Raw genomic sequence first — 19,443 nt, forward strand, 5'->3', positions numbered from 1 at the left:
AAAAAACCAAGCAACTTCTCCTGGCATTCTCTTCTATCACCAGCCTTGATGAGGAAGCAGCTCAGGTTGAGAGAAATAAGGCCTTCGAGTGGGTGGAGTCACTCAACTGTTAGACAGATAGCCCAGAGGCACCACAGCTCTTCCCCAGGAACACATGTGAGTCAGACCCTATCCCAAGCCACTTCCTCTTCCAAGCATGGCGATCTTGAAATAAATGATTAGAAAAACAAGCCAAGTATTTATTTTTTTATTAAAAAAACCCAACAATTTATTGAAAAAGCATAATGCTTTATACAAATTCCCATTACAAAACCCCCAAATATCTATTGTTCTGTTTCCAGGTATGGTAATAGAATACAAAAATATCAAAATTGGATAAATTCTGGTGTAACAATTCTGTTGGCCATTTTAGACTTTAGATTTCTTGGTAGAGTTTAGCAACTAGTAACCACATGCATTTACACTCACACATCATTAGGATCTACATATGGAGCAAAGGGTCTTTGAAGTATGCCTTCTAGGAGCATAGACTTTCAGGTGTGGAAGACACTCTAAAATGTACTAGGTTCAAATCCTCATATGATGCAGTCTTTTAGATAACTTCCGCCATGTGGTTTCACTATGAATTACCATTCCCAAAATAACTATCCTAGCAGTGTTGGCTGCCAGCTAATAGCCACACCTCTGATGGCATCACTTAACAGATATCCACCTTGTATACCTTTGCAGGTTATTATAATTCAAAAAATCTTCTATACTTTGGCTTTGCCAACACTTACACTTTTCTTTCACCCATTACATCTGCAAACTTGTCCTAGGTCAAGTCTGCATTCCTGAAAGGAGAAACCCTTAGACCCAAAAAAGCATCAGGCCATACTGATTGAAGAAACTAAGATGTCCTTAGAATCCTTTTCATTTAGTAAGCCGAATTTTGCTCTAGTTTCTCATCACTTCAGAGACTGGTTAAGGCGAGAAACCTCTTTCTTAAAATTTCCCTCTTTTCAGTCATTTGAAAAGTAATCCAAAACCTATGCACTTAAATTCCTTAGTTTTTTCCACTAGCACAAGACTTTTCACCTTACAAAACCACATTTACACGTCTTGCATCTCACCGGATCCCCACAACAGCCCTGTGAGGTAGGCAGGTCAGGAATTACAATCCCCTTTTTACAGATGAAGCAATCAATCTAGGGCAGTCAAGTGCCCTGCCCAAAGTCACGCAGTAACTGATAGCACCAAGACTCGAATCAGGTCTCCAGACACCAAAGCCAACACCCTTTCCATTACATCATCTTGCCCAAGTGAAGGAGCACTTTCCACCGACTGGAAAACTAAGAGCAATTGTTAAAATGGAACAGAGCACCAACCACGTGCTAGCCAAAGCCAAAAGAAAAGAATTGGCCAGTGGAGAAAGGGAGGTGCTGAACAATGTGAAGGCGTGTGTGTAGGTTTGGTTCAATGACTTCTTAACAGCCAATTGAGCAAATAAAAACACGACTTAGGCACATTTCATGTTCAAAGAATGAGCATAATATCAGCTAATTAATACTCATTCCACCTCTACCAGCTGGTTAAGTATCATTATCTCAATTTGACAGATGGGAAAAGAGGAGAAAGATTAAGTGACTTGCTTACAGCGACAGAGAGAATATTTGTCAGCAGATTATCACTACAGAAAGTCTAGCATTTCATTCAGACAAACATGCCATACCTCTCTGGGAAGAGTAAACTATATGATAATTACACATAAGAAAATACTACAAGTGAGGAGGGGGGTACGAAATCGGTAGTTAGGGGGGATATACAACTGTGAATAAGATGCTTAAAAATTCAATCAATAAAATTGTTACAACACCTGAGAAAGCAGCACACCGCTACTCAAAGGGACAAATATTTTCAAAGCAAACAAGAGTGTTGTAGGTCAGAGTACAGGGATTGTGTGGGAAGGTCAACAGGAATATATCACCTGGTCATGCAGACAGATTTGCTCCGAAAGCTCTGATCTGTAAGAGATTCTTATGAACTTTTAGGAATTAAATTGCAGGTATATGAAATGTTATCAGATTCAAGGGTTAAGCCCAACCTCCTAAAAAAACAAAGGCATGAAAAATGATTGACTGATGACAAAGCAAGTGCTATAAGATCATAGTAAAAAAAAGAATAGAAAATTAGCATATGAAAAGGGCACATGTGAAGAATTGAAATAATTCATACTTGGTAGAGTAGGTTAGGGCTTCTGTCAAAGACTCTAAAAGCTGATGAAGGAGAGTAAATAATATTTGACCTAACATATATGTGCAGTGCTAGAGAGAGAAATATACCAAATAAACTGCTTATTTAATTAAAATAGAATTAAATATATATATATTTAGATATATTTTAGCTATGCTGGTACCAACATAATGAGAATAAGAGTTTTTACTATCTAATTTTTTTTATAGAAAAACATGTATATATACATATCTGTATATATTTAAGGAGCGCCCTCTCCCCACATTTGAGATGATTCCTCAGTGGGAAGCAGTAATACAAATGGAAAAGTCTTCCCTTCCATATTGAGGAAAGGAGATAAGACTAAGTCACTTCTAGCAATGGGTATTTAAAAAAATATGTGTTTTTGTAATACCACGGTTCAGACTACAATAGTCACAAGTCTAAGGTCCTAATGTCAATGACAGTATTTCAATGTCCATTTGCTGTTTGTTCCAATAGGGATGTCTCCTTCTGCTTCTGTGTCACACATAGTCTTTCCCACTAGAAGGTGCAGGTTTTGGATAGGGCCGTGGTGTTGGGTAAGACGTTGTTTTTCGAGGACAGGAGCAGCAAAGTAGGCCACCTCCCAGAAGGCAGAGAGAAGCAGCAGCCCAGCCAGTGAAGAGAGCATGACCAAACTCATACCTGAAAAGACAAGACAGTGCATTTGTTTAATCAATGAATCACTAGAAACTTTTCTAATATAATTAAGGAAAGAAATCAATATCATACTCATTATATTTTTTTCCATTGAAAATAATCCCCTATGATCCCTTGGGGAAGCACTTCAAGGTTTGTGAGCACACACACACACACAGAAAAGAATGTTTACATTGCAGTTGTTGACAACCGCAACAATAGATCAGGCAATGTAGCATGCAATCCCAGGTTAATCACACAAGTATTTCCAAAGACATTTCCATGTGTAGGAGACTTGCAAAGCATGTTTATATATTTTAGAAGTCGGGTTTGTTTGGACCATGGTTCCTCAGCTAAAACTTAACAAGTCATGTTACTGCCACGTAGCAGTCTATATCCTATAAAGAAACTACTAGAGTGTGATGGAGACTATTAGAGTTTTCGATAACTGATCCCAAGTACCTATATACACTGAAATCTGATATTTATGATTTTGCAAAAATAGGCTTCTAAGCAGTCCATGGATCATTCCAGATTAAGCTGATCAAGGTGGATGTATTAAGCCAGACTCTTGGGGAGAGGATCTGTGACTGACTGACGGTGAACAGTAAGGGTAGAGAACGATTGGATCTAGAGTTATAAGGCCCGAGTTTGAATCCTGATGCCAACTCTCAAGTGCTGCAATTGCGAGCTAGCATCTTCACCTCTCAACCTCAGTTTCTGCTCTTCTTAAAGCAGGATCGTGCCATCTGCCTCACTGAACTGTTTTCGGGATCACATGAGACAATGTAAACAAGTGTACAGTGCACCTAGCAATTTACAACATGCTTTCACATCCATTACTGGTAAAATTTTAGCCTGTTGACCTCCAGCAGTCCCTACATGGTAAATCTTATGGGATGGGCTCCAACACAATCACTGCAGTATGTGCTTTCCTGCACGTGAGTGATTATATAAAAAGAAGCACACTTAATCTTCAGCCACAGGGGTTTTTCATCCATTCATCCTCATGGTCAACAAACAATAATTATATCTTAACATCCTGACTCTGAATGTAGTTATTAGGCTTTAAAGATGTGATCACACTGAGACAAAGAGCCTTGTCTCTGATCACAGTGTCGTGTCAGCACCTGAGAGCCAAGAATCAGCTCTTTAACTTCCACAACTTGCGATATTAAGAAACATGACCTTAGTAAAGTCAGTTTTATAGTTGTGATGGAACATAAAATTTCAAAGTGGTGTCTCAGCTAGTTTTTTCATAAATAAATTGATTTTTCATAAATAAAATTAAACTATTGGGAAGGAAGTATTATTCATTAACCCCCTGCAGTCATACTATTTTTTTCCCGAAATCATAAGTGTTAGTGGTGAACAATCAGAATTAAGTGTTGTAAGTATCAGAATAAACTTCAAAAAAGGAAATTTCAAATATATTAGCATCTTTACTAATATTTAAAAAAATAGTCCAGCATACAGTTGGAAAGTATAGAGCTTGGAACTTTTCTACTTTTAAGTGTATTTTGTCATCAATATAGGTTATTAAAGCGATTATTAAACTCATTTTAACATGAGTCACAGGCCATTCAAATTATTTTCAAGTTTGACATAAAATTTCATAAAATTCTGAAAAGTATATCTGGGAAGCTATGGCACTAGCTGGATTTTGCAGAACATAAAAAGGATATTTTCTCAGAAAACAAACTATTTTGCGCATGAACAGCATTACCTGGCATTGACCGGGGTCATGGGGTCATAGAATTCTTGAACAATTCTATTGCCATACCATGCTGTAGCAACTAAAACAGCCAGACCTACAGAAATTCAAAACAAAAGACTGTTAATCACTATGGAACACTGAGCAAAAATATACAGCCCATTAAATTTATAAGTATTTTACAAGAATTAAATTTCATCATGCTGACATTTTTAATTTAGTCAATTTTAATTTAGATAATTTTAATTTAGGGAGATTAGAAGTTCAGACATGATTTATTCCAAGTATTCTGTTAAGACAGAGAAAACTAATAGGCCAGAGTTAGGCATAGTTTATACCCCTCTTGTCATCTTATTCACTTATAGTCCAAGGTCACTGGCACAAATAATGCTTTCTTTAGAAACTATTCAACGGATTTATGTCATTAAAGATCTCCTTCAAAGATACTGTTACACAGTAGTGTACTAACTACTTTAGATAAAACCAATGTCCTTATTACTATAGATAGAATCACTTGCAAAAGGGATGATGCAAAAACTCTTCTATATTCTTCTTGACCAAAACTAAAAATTTACATTTCTGCAGGATCAAAAGGAAAGTAAAGAGCTAGATAGCAGGGAAGAGCATGACCTGTCTCAGAAAGAACCAGACCACAGACCACGCAAATTCCTACTGCCCCACTGGCCAGACATGCCAGGTATTGCCTTGAGATTTGCTGAGGTGCCATGTCAGACCAATTTATGCAGCGTACCCTCAATTTCCCACACATTTCATATTTCAGTAATACCAGAGAGACTACTTAATCAAAATAATTCCGTCATTTACAAGAAGTATAATATCTCAATTTTTCTTATCCAAAGAAATTAAATAATCTTCTATAGTAATTCTAAGAAACCATCAATATAAACATTAAATCTTTCTATGCTACTCGCTTTTCCCCCTTACCTCACCCTCCAAAAATGGCCCAATCTAATTGCCTCTTAATACTTGACAAAAAACACTACTTCTTTTGGCTGCTTAGATAGACCATGAGTATGCTCTGGAATTTGCAACCCTCACTCCCTAGGAAGCCCCTGAAACAGAAGTGGGAATGATGCCATCACCGATGGCAGTTACAAGAAGGCAAGTGAAGCCACGCATAAGTTTATTCACGGCCTCTGACGCCAGATTAAACCATTGTGAATAAAATGCCAGTCATGCTTTTTCTGACAGAAGCTAATCTGGATAAACTGAAAGACTGATCACTTTAAACTAATCAAACCTTTAGCAAAGCCACAGGCACTCTTCCTTCATTATTGCTTAATTCCACATATTATGCTGGCACAAAGACCCCTGCAAGGTCTTTTGTCAAAGAGAAAATAAGAAAGGAAAGTCTAATTCTAGTTTTTCCTAGTGGTAGATTATATCGCTGGTGTCATTTTCAAAAACAATAGACTACTACACATAATATAGTATACATACACTATATATAATATATACAGCAGTCTATTGTTTTATATATATATATTTATACATACATAAATCCACACACACAAACACTATTTTATACACACACACTATCTTATTTAATATAAGCCTTGTTATAAGGCTTTACAATGGAACTATCCATGTCTTCTTCTGGCTCTCATTTTTCTTAAATGTCACATATCTAACTCATCAATCAACACTTGAATAAAGCAACAAATACATTTTTATTTTCTATGGAAAATATAACCTCATCCTTTTATCAAGGTTTTTTCAAGGGCTTTCTGTATTGTTTGCTTTTTTTAACTCATTTAACTTTATTTCCTACCATTTCAACATTCCACCTCCACTCTCACTGGCCTTTCTCTTCACTGATCTATGGGTACATCCACCCACCTGGAACGTTGTCCTCATTTTTCTCCAGTAATCCCAATCCCATTCAGTCCTTACAAAGCAGCATGATTCACACATTCTTTATGTTCTCTCTCACTACATAGACCTGCTTGCTGTGAGCACAGATCTCAAATTTTCATGTGGCTCCTGCTTGAGAATGTGAAAGTCAACTGGAGTTAAGGTTTCTATGTCTTCAGATTTAAAGGAGCTGAAATACATCAGTTGAAGTGCAACAAATCCAATATAATCTAAGGAAACTGAAAACTACATCTTAAACCATGTCAGAGACAGTGCAGTAAGGTGAAAAGGGAGCAGGGCCTCTCTTACCTGCAAAAAGAAATATCACGCCCCCAATGACAGCCATCCGCATCTTCTGCACCTCATCATCTTCCATGCACTTCATACATTTCATGCCAACAGTGGCCACAAAGATGGCTATTAGTCCCAGCAGAATGCCAATCACCATCAAAGCTCTGGTTGCTTGTAAAGTACCTGGCAGAAAAAAATTTTAGAACATGTAAAAATCAGGCCTAGACCAACAAGAGAAGAGTGGCAGAAGACCTAGTATATTTCAATATTGTGTGGAAGAGAGAAAACTGAACCAGGAGCCAGGAAACCCCAATTCTAGTGATGTTTCTAGGTAACCAACATAGTTTCTTTTCCAGAAAAACAAATGCCTGGCTGGATGATGAATAAGATCCTCTCCAGCTCTAACATTTTATGTTTTCAACAATAAATTCAAAATCCTCTGGAAACGTAATTAATGATCTGCTTGAATAGGTTTAGCTGACCTAATACATCTTTAATCCTTACTAACAAAGCATTTTAATTCTAAAATAACAATCATATGTATTATCCTTAAGGTTAAACCATTTATAATTAAACTGGTTAACGATAGATCTTGATATTAGTCAACAGCTATATACTCCAGTCAGCAAGCTCAGAAAAACCAGGTGAATATTTGAAGATAAATGAATTTCTTATAGATTGTCCTGGCTGGATAAGCAACATTAGCAGCTCTAGTGGCTGGAGTGTGAGTGAGGAGTATGAATGTCATTTTCTTAGAACAAAATAAGATGACCTTTGAGATGTTACTTTAGAACATAGTAGATTCATATTCAGAGATATCACCAGTTTTTAAAACTATTTAAACTGTCATGTTGTAAAATAGTAGAAAATAACTCAATGTAGTATTTCTCAGGATTCCACTAATTTTCGAATTTCCTGTTATTGTCATTGTTGTACTAAGTCATGATCAATAGACAGAGTCAGGTTTGAGAGATTATCCCAATTTGTTTCTTAAAGAGTAAAAACATTATATCATCATTGTGGAATAAAGGCACAGACTTAAAAAAAAAACAAGCTGAAACTACACTGGATAGATGAGATTGATTAATTCTAGATGTATTTCCTCCTTCAAATAAAGATCATTATCTCATTGACAATGATAACATGTGACAAGTATTTTTGCATATATAAATATTATTTACATTGTAACAAACCATGCTATCTTGGGTAAGCTACTTGTTATTCCTTAGGACCATGTTTCTATTAGGTAAAGTGTGAATAATGATACCTCTAACCAGGGAGTTGGAACAATCGACTTCTTGAGGTTTTTCAAAAGTGGCTGACATGACAGAAACGTTTTGTATCACACTAATTTAGACCTAGGCTCAGTCTTGGTAATTTCAGAGGTGAAAACTTATGGTACCAATCATAATTAACACTGAAGATTTCTAAAACATTATTCAGTTTTAATTTGTTAATATCCTTGCCATAACCAGACAACCTATGATAAAATCATAGTAATCTCTTTCTAAGAAGTATCAAAGGTATTTTTTTTACTGTATTTGAGAGAGATTTTGGAAGCCAGGATAAATTTTTACTTGATTTAATTATAAAGCAAAATGGAGGCACTCCCTGCTCCCCTCACATATCCACCTCCTCATAAGCTTGTGTGGCCACAGATGCACCCTACCCACACACTTATCTTAAGATTCCACAGTGGCATAAGAACTGCTGAATCAAAACACATGTTCCACGGACCATGGGCTTACCGGGAACTGAAGCTGCTTATAAGATTATTGTGAAACTTCTTCCCTGGAATCACAAACCATACTGTGGTATGAAAAGGAAAGTACCAAGGACTCCACAGTTACGGTGTGTCTTTCCTTCTGATTTACCAACAGGTTTTGCAAACACAATCATTACATAGAAGGAAAATGAAAAATAAAATAACGAAGCCCTTATATAAAACATACATTTCAGATTTGGTCCTAAATTCCACTCAGAAGGAAAGCATTACAGGCAAAGAAACACTGGAAGAAGGGATGCTGAAAGTCACAGTGATGATCCACGTGCCAGGAGGAAAGAGTCATCACCTGTCTGTTTGCCTGGACTATCTTAGTTTTAAAACTACAAGTCCTGCATCTCGAGAAGGTCCTCAATCTTGGACAAACTGGGACAGGTGGTCACTCTATGGGAGGATGATAGGATGTGGAAAGGTGGGTTTAGCAGGGCGGGCAGAAGACATGCATCATGCAGGGCTTTGCAAACTAGGGTCAGGGGTTTGGAATTTATTCAAAGTGTAATCAGAAGTCATGGGAGGGTCTTAAAGAAGGAGTGACAGAATTTTTACCCTCAGTAGAGAGAGTACAATTAGTATATTTTTCTTATGATAGTTCTTCAAATTTGTATAGCCTCTTACATCTCTCAGCCCCTCAGCTTTGCTTTCTCATAAATACCCAGTTGTCCAGCCCTTCATTAATCACTTTTGTTGCTTCCTCTGATTTCTCTCCAAGTTTTCCATTTTGTCTGCATTGTAGGGCCCCAAACTGGACCCAGCTTCTATAATAACCATTCTGACCTGTACCTCACATAAAAACAGCAGGCCACCAGTCCAGCAGGTCTGAGCACTAGGCTCACACGGCATTCTTCACGAGGAGTCGACGGGGCCTCAGCCTCATGAGTCATGCTTGTATAAAACCACCCAGGAGGGCAACCCACACGGATAAACCACTCCAAGGCTCCATCTGCACTCACCTGGAATGTCCTAATAGTCACAGTGTCCATCTCTCAGGGTTTCTTTCCCCTTCAAGTTCTCAAGGAAAACACATTTGATTCACACCATACCCATTTACTCTTTCCACTTCTTTTACAAAGAGGGGGCAGATATTTTATTCTATGTTTGCTACAAACTTTACTATGTTTTATTTCCTTATAGAATAACGTATTATTTGTATAATACACAAAAAATAACAGAGAAAATGAAGAAAAACTATCCCTAGGGACTCATAAAAACCATATAGAGTAGGGGATCATGTTTCATTTTTTCAAACTGATAAAGTAATGGTGTTATCTTGAAAAGAAATATTTTCCATTTATAGCCTAGGATCCATTGACATACAAAATTTATTTCTACTTTACAATACTAGATGGATATCAAACACAAAATCTCATCTTGCTTCACTGCAGACATTTGGATGGATTTTTAACTATATCGATATGTGGGGAGAAATGCAAAACATACAAAAAAAAAGGGCAGAGAATCATACCAGCAAGAAAACTCAAGAGCTAGGGAAATGTAAGGATGGATGACAAGTCACAGTAAGCAGGTGTTGTGTTATAAGTTATGAGGGTTTTATGCACAGGTAGAATCTAAATTGCACAGTTTTAAGCTGGAACCAGACGAATCCTTCAGATTAAGGTCTTATGGCAGCCTTTTATGTCAGAGATCTAAACTATGCAATTGTGAGCTCCCCGACGACGCGGGCCAGATATTTGTTCATATTTCCAACCAAAACACTAAGAACAGTACTTGGCAGGCTACGTGGATTATTCAATCTGTGTTCAATTAATTTAAATTAGAACATGTCTTTATTCTTTCAAAATTGTACTAATATGATAGGTAAAAATACTTCCTCTATTGTGTTTAGCTTAATCTTTGAAATAATACCGGGAAATGCCTCCCTGGAGAACCTGGCCGGGGTGTTACAATCCTGCTACAGAAAGCCAGTCTTAGTTGAGACCATTAAAAGCTAGAAACACATACAGGGAAGGAAAAAAAAATCATGCTTTTTGCTTAACTTGATTTATCTTTTAAAATTTTCTAGATTTTAAAATTATGTATCAAATGAGCTTCCAAGATGAAGTTTTTTCCTAGTGGAATGAGGATCGGCAGGGTAAAGAAGTTGAGAAATGTTTGAAAGCCACAGAATACAATTTTGGATTAGAGAGATACAGTATAGCCTTGGACTATTAACTCTGAGCTGGTCTAATTGGATCAAATCTAGAAGCAAATACATTCCTTTCCTGGTCCCTTCCATTTGCCGATATGTCTACAATATTATCATCACTGACTAAAGCTGTCTGTGGACAAAATGGTTAGCAAAGATTCAAAGGTTACACTATTGTTTCTCATCATTATTCAGCAGTAAAGGGAGAAGGCAGGCTTTTAATTATACTTAGCTAGACTCATAATCTTGAGAGTAAAGACCCCCTAAGGAGTTCTCACCATTTGCAACCTGAAAGTATAATTTGGAAAAGTACTTACAAAGATCTCTACTTACAAGACAAGAAATGAGTTGGAAGTTACCAACCTACTACAGTTAGGTTAATCGACATAAGTGCAGCAAGACAAGCATAGACAAGTATGTGGAATTCTCCTTCTTTTTCTAAAGTCTTACTATACAAACAGCAGAATCTCCTGTGAATACCTGACATTGTTTATACTATCTACTGGCTATATTACTACATTGTTACCCTATGTACTATGTATTATAAATAAAATACATGTTAATTATATTTGCATTCTCACATAGTCCCTCTTTACGTCAGTAGTTGCTTAATAAGCATTAGACAAATAAATGAATTGACCGTTGGGTAACTAGAACAAAAATGCTCTCTTCTCCTCTGCAATTAAATGAGCTCATCACAGACTGTCACAGAATTATGCTTTCACAGCTTTTTCACTTATTAAATCTTTCGTCCCTACTCCAGTTGAAAGTTTCTCAAGAGTGCTCATTGTTAGCATTTCCATTTTATTGATGGGTGTGACCTCAGAACACTGGCACAGTCAGTAAGCGAAGTGGCCTGGGATGAGGGAGGAGGTACCACTTTTCAGGATGAGAGCAATTTTGCTGCCTTTTTTTGTCTCTTAGAGAAAATGCCTCACGATTAAATTTGTGGTTCGATATTGCCTCTGTGCCACTTACTCATCACTCCAATCAAGGAAACCTGAACCATGCCTTTTTGCTTTCAATCACTGCAGTTAGTAACAAAGAACATTGGCACTGGAAGGAAACAATGTTGGTACCTTATAAATCATCTTAGCTGCATCCCTAGGAACAAGAATAGGGCCTGGCTCACGTTTGTTGGATGGATGAATGAATCATGGATAGATGAATCATGGATTCATCTCCCCACTCCTCCCACTCTGCCCTATTTTATAAGTGGGGAAACTACAGCCCAGACACATCAAGTGGCTCATATACATGGCTAATTAGTGCAAAATCAGGGTAAGAACTGAGAACCTCCGATCTCAAGCCTGGATTTTTGTTTTGACTTCCCTCATGCCAAGAGTCTGAACTGATTCTTGAAGCAGATATGAACACCAACAGCCCCTTGAACACGCTTGGTTCAGCAGGCCTCATGCAGTCTGGGGAAGTGTAAGTGGGTTCCCCCCTCTCTGCCTGTGCTTCAAAGACTGTCCAAGTCAGTGATTCTGCCTCTTTGATTGAGCCTGACATCATGGTGAGAGTGCTGGGAAACCTCACTGACAACCAACACTCATTAAACACACCTACACACATGTGGATTCATGCAAAGCAAGTTGAACAGGCTGGAGGAGCTTATAAACAAATTACAGAATACCAAGGTTAGATGAGACTTAGCGAGAGTCTAGCCTAACCTCCCATTTGTCTGGGGCTTGGATTTTCCCTACAACATTCCTACAGAATGCTTACTTAATTTCTCTGCTTGCACACCTCCCACCACGCAGCCTCCTAGGGCAGCCCAATCTTTGGACAGCTCTAGCTATTAAAATTAAGCACATAAAACAGGCACTAGTTTGCCAAAAGTTTGAGAACTGGATCAAAACAAGGCAAGATGTACAATTTAATTAAGAAAAGTCCACCGCAACTGTATCTGGCACTCTCCTTTGTATATTCCAACTATCAGCTGCAGGAGTCATCAATGTCAATAAACATCAAGTACTTTGGACAGAACTGAAATTTTCTCAGCCACAGCAGAACCACAACACACAGTGTAACATTTGTTTCCCCGGGAAGTTTCTCAGTTACATTTTCATAAACTGCTTTGCGAGAACCACCTAAAAGAAGCCCTGCTGTATCTCGTTTCCTATATTGGTTTAAGCACCCTGCATGCCTGTAGACATTTTATGAACGTCACGTGCTTTTTACAGCTGACACCAGTTAGAGCAGAGGAACAAGGGCTTTTAACACGTCTAGTGCTACAACCTTGATAAATCCCTGTGTTTCAACCCTAAGATGCCAAGCAGGCTCCACTGGCAAAGAGAACAAGGTACAATTTCAGGAAACTTCTAGCCAAGCTTTTCACCTGAAAGCACTTCGTGGAATGCAACCTTTTACAAGGAATAAAAGGAACCTTTTACTATTTATATAGACAGATAATCCTGTTCACCTTTAGATGTCACAAAACGAGATGTACCCAAATCAACCAATGAATAGCCACCTCAAGTGTCTACATCAGGTGGGTGTGAGCACCGCCGCACAGGTGGAGAAATGGAGAGAGGTTCTCTGGGATCCATCCAACGGCATGCAGTGAGTCATTGGAAGGTTGGGGAGAGTCCCAGTGAGTCAAGGCTCCCTCTTCTGAGTATCAGTTTTGAAAGACAGGCCTCCGCCCCACCTTGGATAAGTTCTAGCTTTAATTAAAACAAAAAAGAGGAATCTGATCTGGAATTGAAAAAAAAAAAAATTCAACCAAAGAAATCTCCAAAATGTGTATGGAGGGGAGAGGGAGGGTATTGTTTAGTTCTTCCACCATCGATTCAGAAACTGTACTAGCTATATTAACTACGAATAAATCAAAACGAAATAGCTTAACACATTACCATGTGAAGAGATGATCTGAGTATTTACAACATGGATCAATCTGCTTCGATTTGGTCATTTAAGGAAGTTAAAAGGAAACCCATTTAAACCTGTTGAAAACGAACTACTTTGTTCAGAAGCATCAGAGACTTCTCTGCAATTGCCCGTAGAAACTTCTCCATCTGCCGATTCCTCCACGACACCCAAAATGCCTGACACCATTTCCTTACACGAATTTATCTTTCCATGGGGAGAGTCAATGGTTATATAAAGGAGTATACCTAATATACTCCTTACATTTGGTATAAAGGAGTCCTGATATAGGAACTTTGAAAAACTGAAACGACAACACTCAAAACCGTCACCAAAGTCCACAAGTGTTCAAGGTGTTTACGCAGATTCGGAATTGATTCCATAACTCTAAACTACACAGCTTCTGACAAAGCTACATGCAGGAGGCAGACAAAGCCACTGAAGTAAACCCGAGTGATGACAACACTGCTCACCCTCAGCACACAAGTGGGATGGTGGGCCGGCTTGTTTATCTAGGCAAAGACTAAGCCAGCTTTTCTTCCATTTAGTTCAAGGGCATAACACAGACGCACTGCTTGACGACTAACCTAACACCTCAAGGAAGATACTCTGGCCATGAATTGTTATTACCTAAGTGAGTGGGAATTTAATGAGTTTCTGACAAGGCACTCAAAAGCTTTTATTTAAAAAAATAATACAAATAAAAAGCGATCCTGTCATCCTTCTCCCCACCATCCTTAGGAATATTTCTCTCTACATAATCCTTTCCAACTTGACAGAAATAAGAAGTGAACATCTGTGACAGAGAAATACCCTTGTGGAAGATGGAAACTTGGAGAAGACCCACCCGTCTCTCACTACCTTCCTTCCTGGCTGACCGCTGCTGAATTCCTCAGCTGTGTCTCCTTTGTGACGTTTTTCTTCACCTTTACTCGTCCCTCATATTATGATGGGAAGTTATCTGGAACTTTTCTCCCTTGTCATCCTTTTTCCACCTGCCAGCAGCCTTCACTCTCCAAAGTAACAACACAATCTGCCTCCTCCGAAGACCCCTGGCTTGAAAGCTAAACCTGTCAAGGGGAATCTCAAGAGGCTTCTTCAAGGAGCTATGGAAGGGGATGCAAAGGGGCCTCCAGGCACGTACTGGATCTTAAAAATCAAAAGAATCAAAAGATTCAAACTCAAGTGTGAGTAGCAGACCCTGAGTTGCGATGTTCCATATAGAAATGTGACTTTCACCGTGAAAACTCATAGTAAAGATAGAGTAAAGAAATGTATCTAATACTCTGGGATTATCTATTTAATTTTACAAACTTGAGAAGCTATCAGGCTCCAAATTTTTCAAGGCACACAATTTTCTTGTCCAAACCCTACCATTCTTCAATTTACAGAGAATCTTAGAATGGCCAGGAGAGGCCTAGGAAGGAGCTCAAGCTCAAGGTCGGCCTTCACCTCTCAATCTTCACCCGACTCTCAATGGAATGTAAGAGGAAACCACACCCAGCGGAGCAGAAAAGCGCCACCCAGGGAGTTAGAGGAAAAACTGGAGCTTAGGCTCGGGCCTCCCCTTTCCCAAACCACCGTTCTCTCCACTTCCTCCCTACAAAGCACATGCTCAGAGGATTTGATCAATTGAAGACTAACCACCACGTAGTCACACAACAGAATCATTTGGTAGCCACTATTCCAAAACGGAGCCACTGCGGGTCTGGGTCTCTAGGTCACACCTGTGGGGATGGGGAATGCACTCACTGCTTAGATTCAGCAAGGAGTCGAAGACTTTGCACTGGATCTGCCCGGTGCTCTGCGATACGCAGGACATCCACAGCCCCTCATAGATGGCCTGGGCCGTCACGATGTTGTCGCCCGCATAGGAGTAAATCTTCCACTGGGGCAGCGCCGTGCTGACGATGGCGCCGATCCAGCCCAGGAAGGCCAGGATGAAACCCAACAGCTGCAGCCCCGCGTTGGCCATGACTTGCTCGGGCGCCCGCGCGGCTCAGGGGTGACAGGTGCAGAAGGCGGAGTTGCGGAGTTTGCAGGCGCGCACCCGGGACTCCCAGGGGTGGCGGAGCCGCGCAGAGGAAGTTATTGCAAAGAGCCCTGTTCCCTGCGCCGCTGCTGGAGAAGCTCTGGGTCCGGGTCCGGGTCCGAGTCGGTGCTGGAGTCGGGATGCCAGAAGCTGCGGCGGCTCCGAGACTGAGACGCCGACCCGCTGAGCGCCGCGATTTAAAGCAGCTCCGCCCCCGGCCCGGCCGCCCGCAGCGCCCCCTGGCGGTTTCAGGTCGGCTCGCTGGGAAAGCGAGAGGGAGCATCGTCGGCCGTCGCGCCGTGGCGGGAAAGTCCAGCCGGCGGTGCGGGGACAACCTGAGAAGGATCGGGTATGCGGTGTGCTCCTGGGCGCTCCCCCTCTCATTTCTCCCCTCCCTCCCTTTACCCTTGTGAGCCTTCTCAGGCTTTCCCTTCATTCAATCTACATTCATCCAAAAATTACTATGCAGGTGTAAACACATTTTTAAATGATAAAGCTGAAAAATGGAGCCCTCAAAGGAGACCTAGAGTTTCATTTTCAACTTTTTTTCACTATCTTATAAAAGGCATCTCCTATTCTCCACTCTCCTCCCCTCCCTCACACACACACCTCTCCATTTTGCTCAGCTTCCTCCGCTTCCCCTTTCCTGCCTCTGCTCCTTCCGCTCACCGTCTCTCCTAGAATCATATATTTCTGCAAGGGATGTAAGCCATCTCTAACTTTATAAATTAGGAAACCGAGACCTAGAGAGGAAACAGGATTTCCATACGATCCCACAGCAAGTTAGTAGCATATCCAGTGCTTGGTTCTCAGCCCACTCTGCTTTCCACTGCATCTCAACTTAACTGAAATACATGTCCTTTAGTCTGTTATCATCCTCATGAAAATGCAACCTGACCTCCTCGGCTCCTACACACACACACACACGCACACACATACACACCCCGGCCTCTTCCCCACAGCAGTTTCTCTTAGAGCTATGATTCATTCTCAGGGGGACCTGGCCCATGAACCCCTCTCACCCCTCCCCAAAGGATGCTTCATTAATGAATTATCAGATGCTCTTCGTCAAAGGCAAGAGCGTCTAGTCTGTCTTCCCCAGCAGAAAGAGGACTGGGCTGGGATTGAGTAAGTCTGGGTTCTGTCTTGATTCTCACAGTGACTGGCTATAGCCACCACACCAGGTTTTGGTCTAGTTGAGCCTTTAGTTTCCCTTATGGGTCTCTAAAACTTCCTTCTTTGTAGTTACTCAGAAGTGATGTTGTGGTTTGGAATAATTAAAATGTTTTCCCAACTGATTTTTGTGTGTGGCGGGAGTGTGATGGGGAGGAGAAGCTTCTATAGTTTTAGTAAAAACAGAAGCATCTCGGAGGCAGAAATAAATGTGCTAAGGAGAAAACAAGATATGCCCCAGTATTTACTATGGGAGCTGCCAGTTCGTGCAAAGGAAGGAACATTTAAAAAGTTCAGAATGTGAATGGGAGGAATGAGAAAGCTCTCTCCCTTGGGGGATGTTGACACTGGGGGAGGCTGTGCATGGGTGGGGACAGGGGGCACTTGGGAATCTCTGTACCTTCTGCTCAGTTTTCCTGTGAAGCTAAAACTGCCCTAAAAATGTCTATAAAAATGCAAAAAAGCAAAAATCTCACCACCTCACTTCTTCCTGGCTATCTCCAGATACTTTTTGAAGGTTTAAGTCCAAAGGACAGGTTTGCACAGAGATGTGAAGACTAGCAATGAAGAGTGTAACACACAAGCTGGATGAAGAGATTTAATTAGGAGTAACGGAGATTCAAGCAGTGAATGCTGCCCTTCTTCGGCCAGTCTGTTCAGACCCCAGGAAGGCTCTAAGGCAGCTGTATAGGGCAGGACTGCATCCAGGTTGAGTCCCCAGAGTCTGGGCCCACAGTCAACAAGTCTTTCTGGGTCCAGATGGAGGTTCTGTGGGCCTGTGGGTGTGGATGAAGCAGTATTAATCCCATTTTATTTATTTATTCCCCAGGATTACTTAGTTCAGATGAGGTTCTTAGAATTTGCAGGTCCCTGTGAATCATATAACTTTATTTTTTTGTTGTTCCAGTCAATTCAGAATTAAAGCTATTTTTTAAATTGTTTCTCTATTTGTTGTTTAGATTGGATTAATGAAGACAAGATTTGAGTTTAGCGAATATACTTGTGCACAGGGCTTTTAATCTACTTGAAGTCCTGTTTCTATCAACTGACTGTTGGCAAGGAATGGGAGGGATGAATTCTGTGGTCAGTATGGCCCCGTGTTTTTGTTTTTTATTCCAGGTCTATGTGAGGCTGATTACTTCATTGCCCACAGCCATGTTTGTGGGGTTGCGGTGAACGCTGTTTACTCCGTTGTGACCCAGGCCCATCTCTGGCGTCCTTAATCCTGTCTGGTTTTCTGTCCTTCCCTCAGAGCAGATAGGTGAGATCATGGCTCAGCACGAATCCATCAACTCAAGGGGAAAAACAACTTACAAATGTTGGCCTTTCATATATGAAACATAAACAACAAAGACAGTACTGTGACCAAGAAGTTTCTAGAAAGCCTGGTAATGGTATGGCAAATGTCCTGACTTGTTGAGTAGGACTATCTGCTGTGTACTTTCAGATAAATTAATTCCTGTCTCCGTTTCCCTATCAATAAAAGTTAGGAATTGACTTCTAAAAGGCCACCCAAATCTAAAGCTTATGACTTCAAGTAATAATAGCTGACTCTTGCGGGTAACAACCATCGTCTCCAACTGTTGAGCTCAGAGATTTTTATGTGCTGTCTCCTGTGTGAAGGTGATGGAGACACAGAGAGGACAAAACACTTCTCCAGGGTCATGTTTGGTAAATGGCAGGGCTGAGATTCCAAACTACACACTTTGACGCTGGAGCGCATGACTTTAAGTATTATCCTACAGTAGTTCGCTGTGTGAATCAAATCAATGGAGGACAATTGGCTTTTTGGACGGCCTACACATCCTTACCCCGTGTTCCTACCTCCAGGCAGTAGTGAGATGTTCCACTCTGTGACTGCCCTTCTGTTCCTTCCTATCCCTTCACAATCTCTGTTGCTGCCCACTGAGATTCTACACTTTAGGAATCCTGAATCATGTCGGGGAGGTGTTGCTGCTGAGGAGGGAAGTACGAATGAAAACAGCAAAGAGCTTGCATTTACTCCTGGTCCATATGTGACTGATGCTTAAGCCCAGCCATGCTCCCAAGACCCAGGAATAAGTAGAAGACATACACAGAAGATGAAAGTACCGGTGAGACTAAGAGTAGTAGAAGAGACTGTAGGCAAAGAAACACATTCCCAAGAGGCAGCATGGCAGGGTCTCAGAAATGGTTATTGATGATAGTCAGAAAGCCTTTGGGATGTACGTTTTTCACTTCTTGACAGTGCTTGCTAACATTGACTTTTCACGGCTTCTCAGGTGGTAAAAGCAGGATGGATGGACACATTACTAAGTAAACAGCTCATTGTGTAATTATTTAGAGCTTGAGAGAGGGATCAGAGAACAAATGTGAAAATTTTACATGAGTTTTAGTATTAGAACACGCAGGTTACTAATATTAAAAACCATTGGTGCCTGCTTGTCATAACTACTCAAAACAGTCCTTTGAAACTCCTGGAGCTTTTGAGAGGTAGCAAGATGTAAGTGGTTAAAAGCACACACTTTCTGAAGCCTAGTTCTATCACGTACCAGTAGAGCAACCTTGGAAAATTTGTGGGACATACTTGTGCCTTGGACTTTTCCTCTTTCGGACGAGTAAAAGTCTACTTCATGGTGTTACGATCGTTAAGCAAGTTCATACATGCACCTTGCTTGGAACGGTGCTTG

The 19,443-nt window shown here is 40.4% G+C and overlaps 2 protein-coding genes across 2 annotated transcripts in view; one reads left to right on the plus strand and one right to left on the minus strand.

Moving 5' to 3' along the window:
- Positions 1-231: 231 nt before the first annotated feature.
- Positions 232-15,862, minus strand: CLDN1 (claudin 1). Its single transcript, XM_008540800.2, has 4 exons — positions 15,322-15,862; positions 6,791-6,955; positions 4,619-4,703; positions 232-2,898 (listed from the first exon to the last, which is right to left on the minus strand). Exons 1-4 carry the CDS (start codon positions 15,542-15,544, stop codon positions 2,736-2,738), a joined length of 636 nt encoding a protein of 211 aa, XP_008539022.1. The 5' UTR covers positions 15,545-15,862; the 3' UTR covers positions 232-2,735.
- Positions 14,134-19,443, plus strand: part of CLDN16 (claudin 16) — a 94,253-nt gene continuing 88,943 nt past the window's right edge. Inside the window, exon 1 of the mRNA XM_070582520.1 lies at positions 14,134-15,950. Within this exon, the coding sequence (XP_070438621.1) occupies positions 15,742-15,950 (209 nt within the window). The 5' untranslated portion in view covers positions 14,134-15,741. The remainder of the gene's footprint in view (positions 15,951-19,443) is intronic.

Source organism: Equus przewalskii, chromosome 18 (assembly GCF_037783145.1).
Source record: "Equus przewalskii isolate Varuska chromosome 18, EquPr2, whole genome shotgun sequence".
NCBI lineage: Eukaryota > Metazoa > Chordata > Mammalia > Perissodactyla > Equidae > Equus > Equus przewalskii.

Coding starts and splice junctions, on each gene's coding strand:
- CLDN1 (XM_008540800.2), bottom strand. CDS start 15,544: ATGGCCAACGCGGGGCTGCAGCTGTTGGGTTTCATCCTGGCCTTCCTG. Junction 6,956..15,321: donor CTCCTTGCTGAATCTAAGCA/GTGAGTGCATTC, acceptor TTTTTCTGCCAG/GTACTTTACAAGCAACCAGA. Junction 2,899..4,618: donor ATGACCCCGGTCAATGCCAG/GTAATGCTGTTC, acceptor TTGTCTTTTCAG/GTATGAGTTTGGTCATGCTC.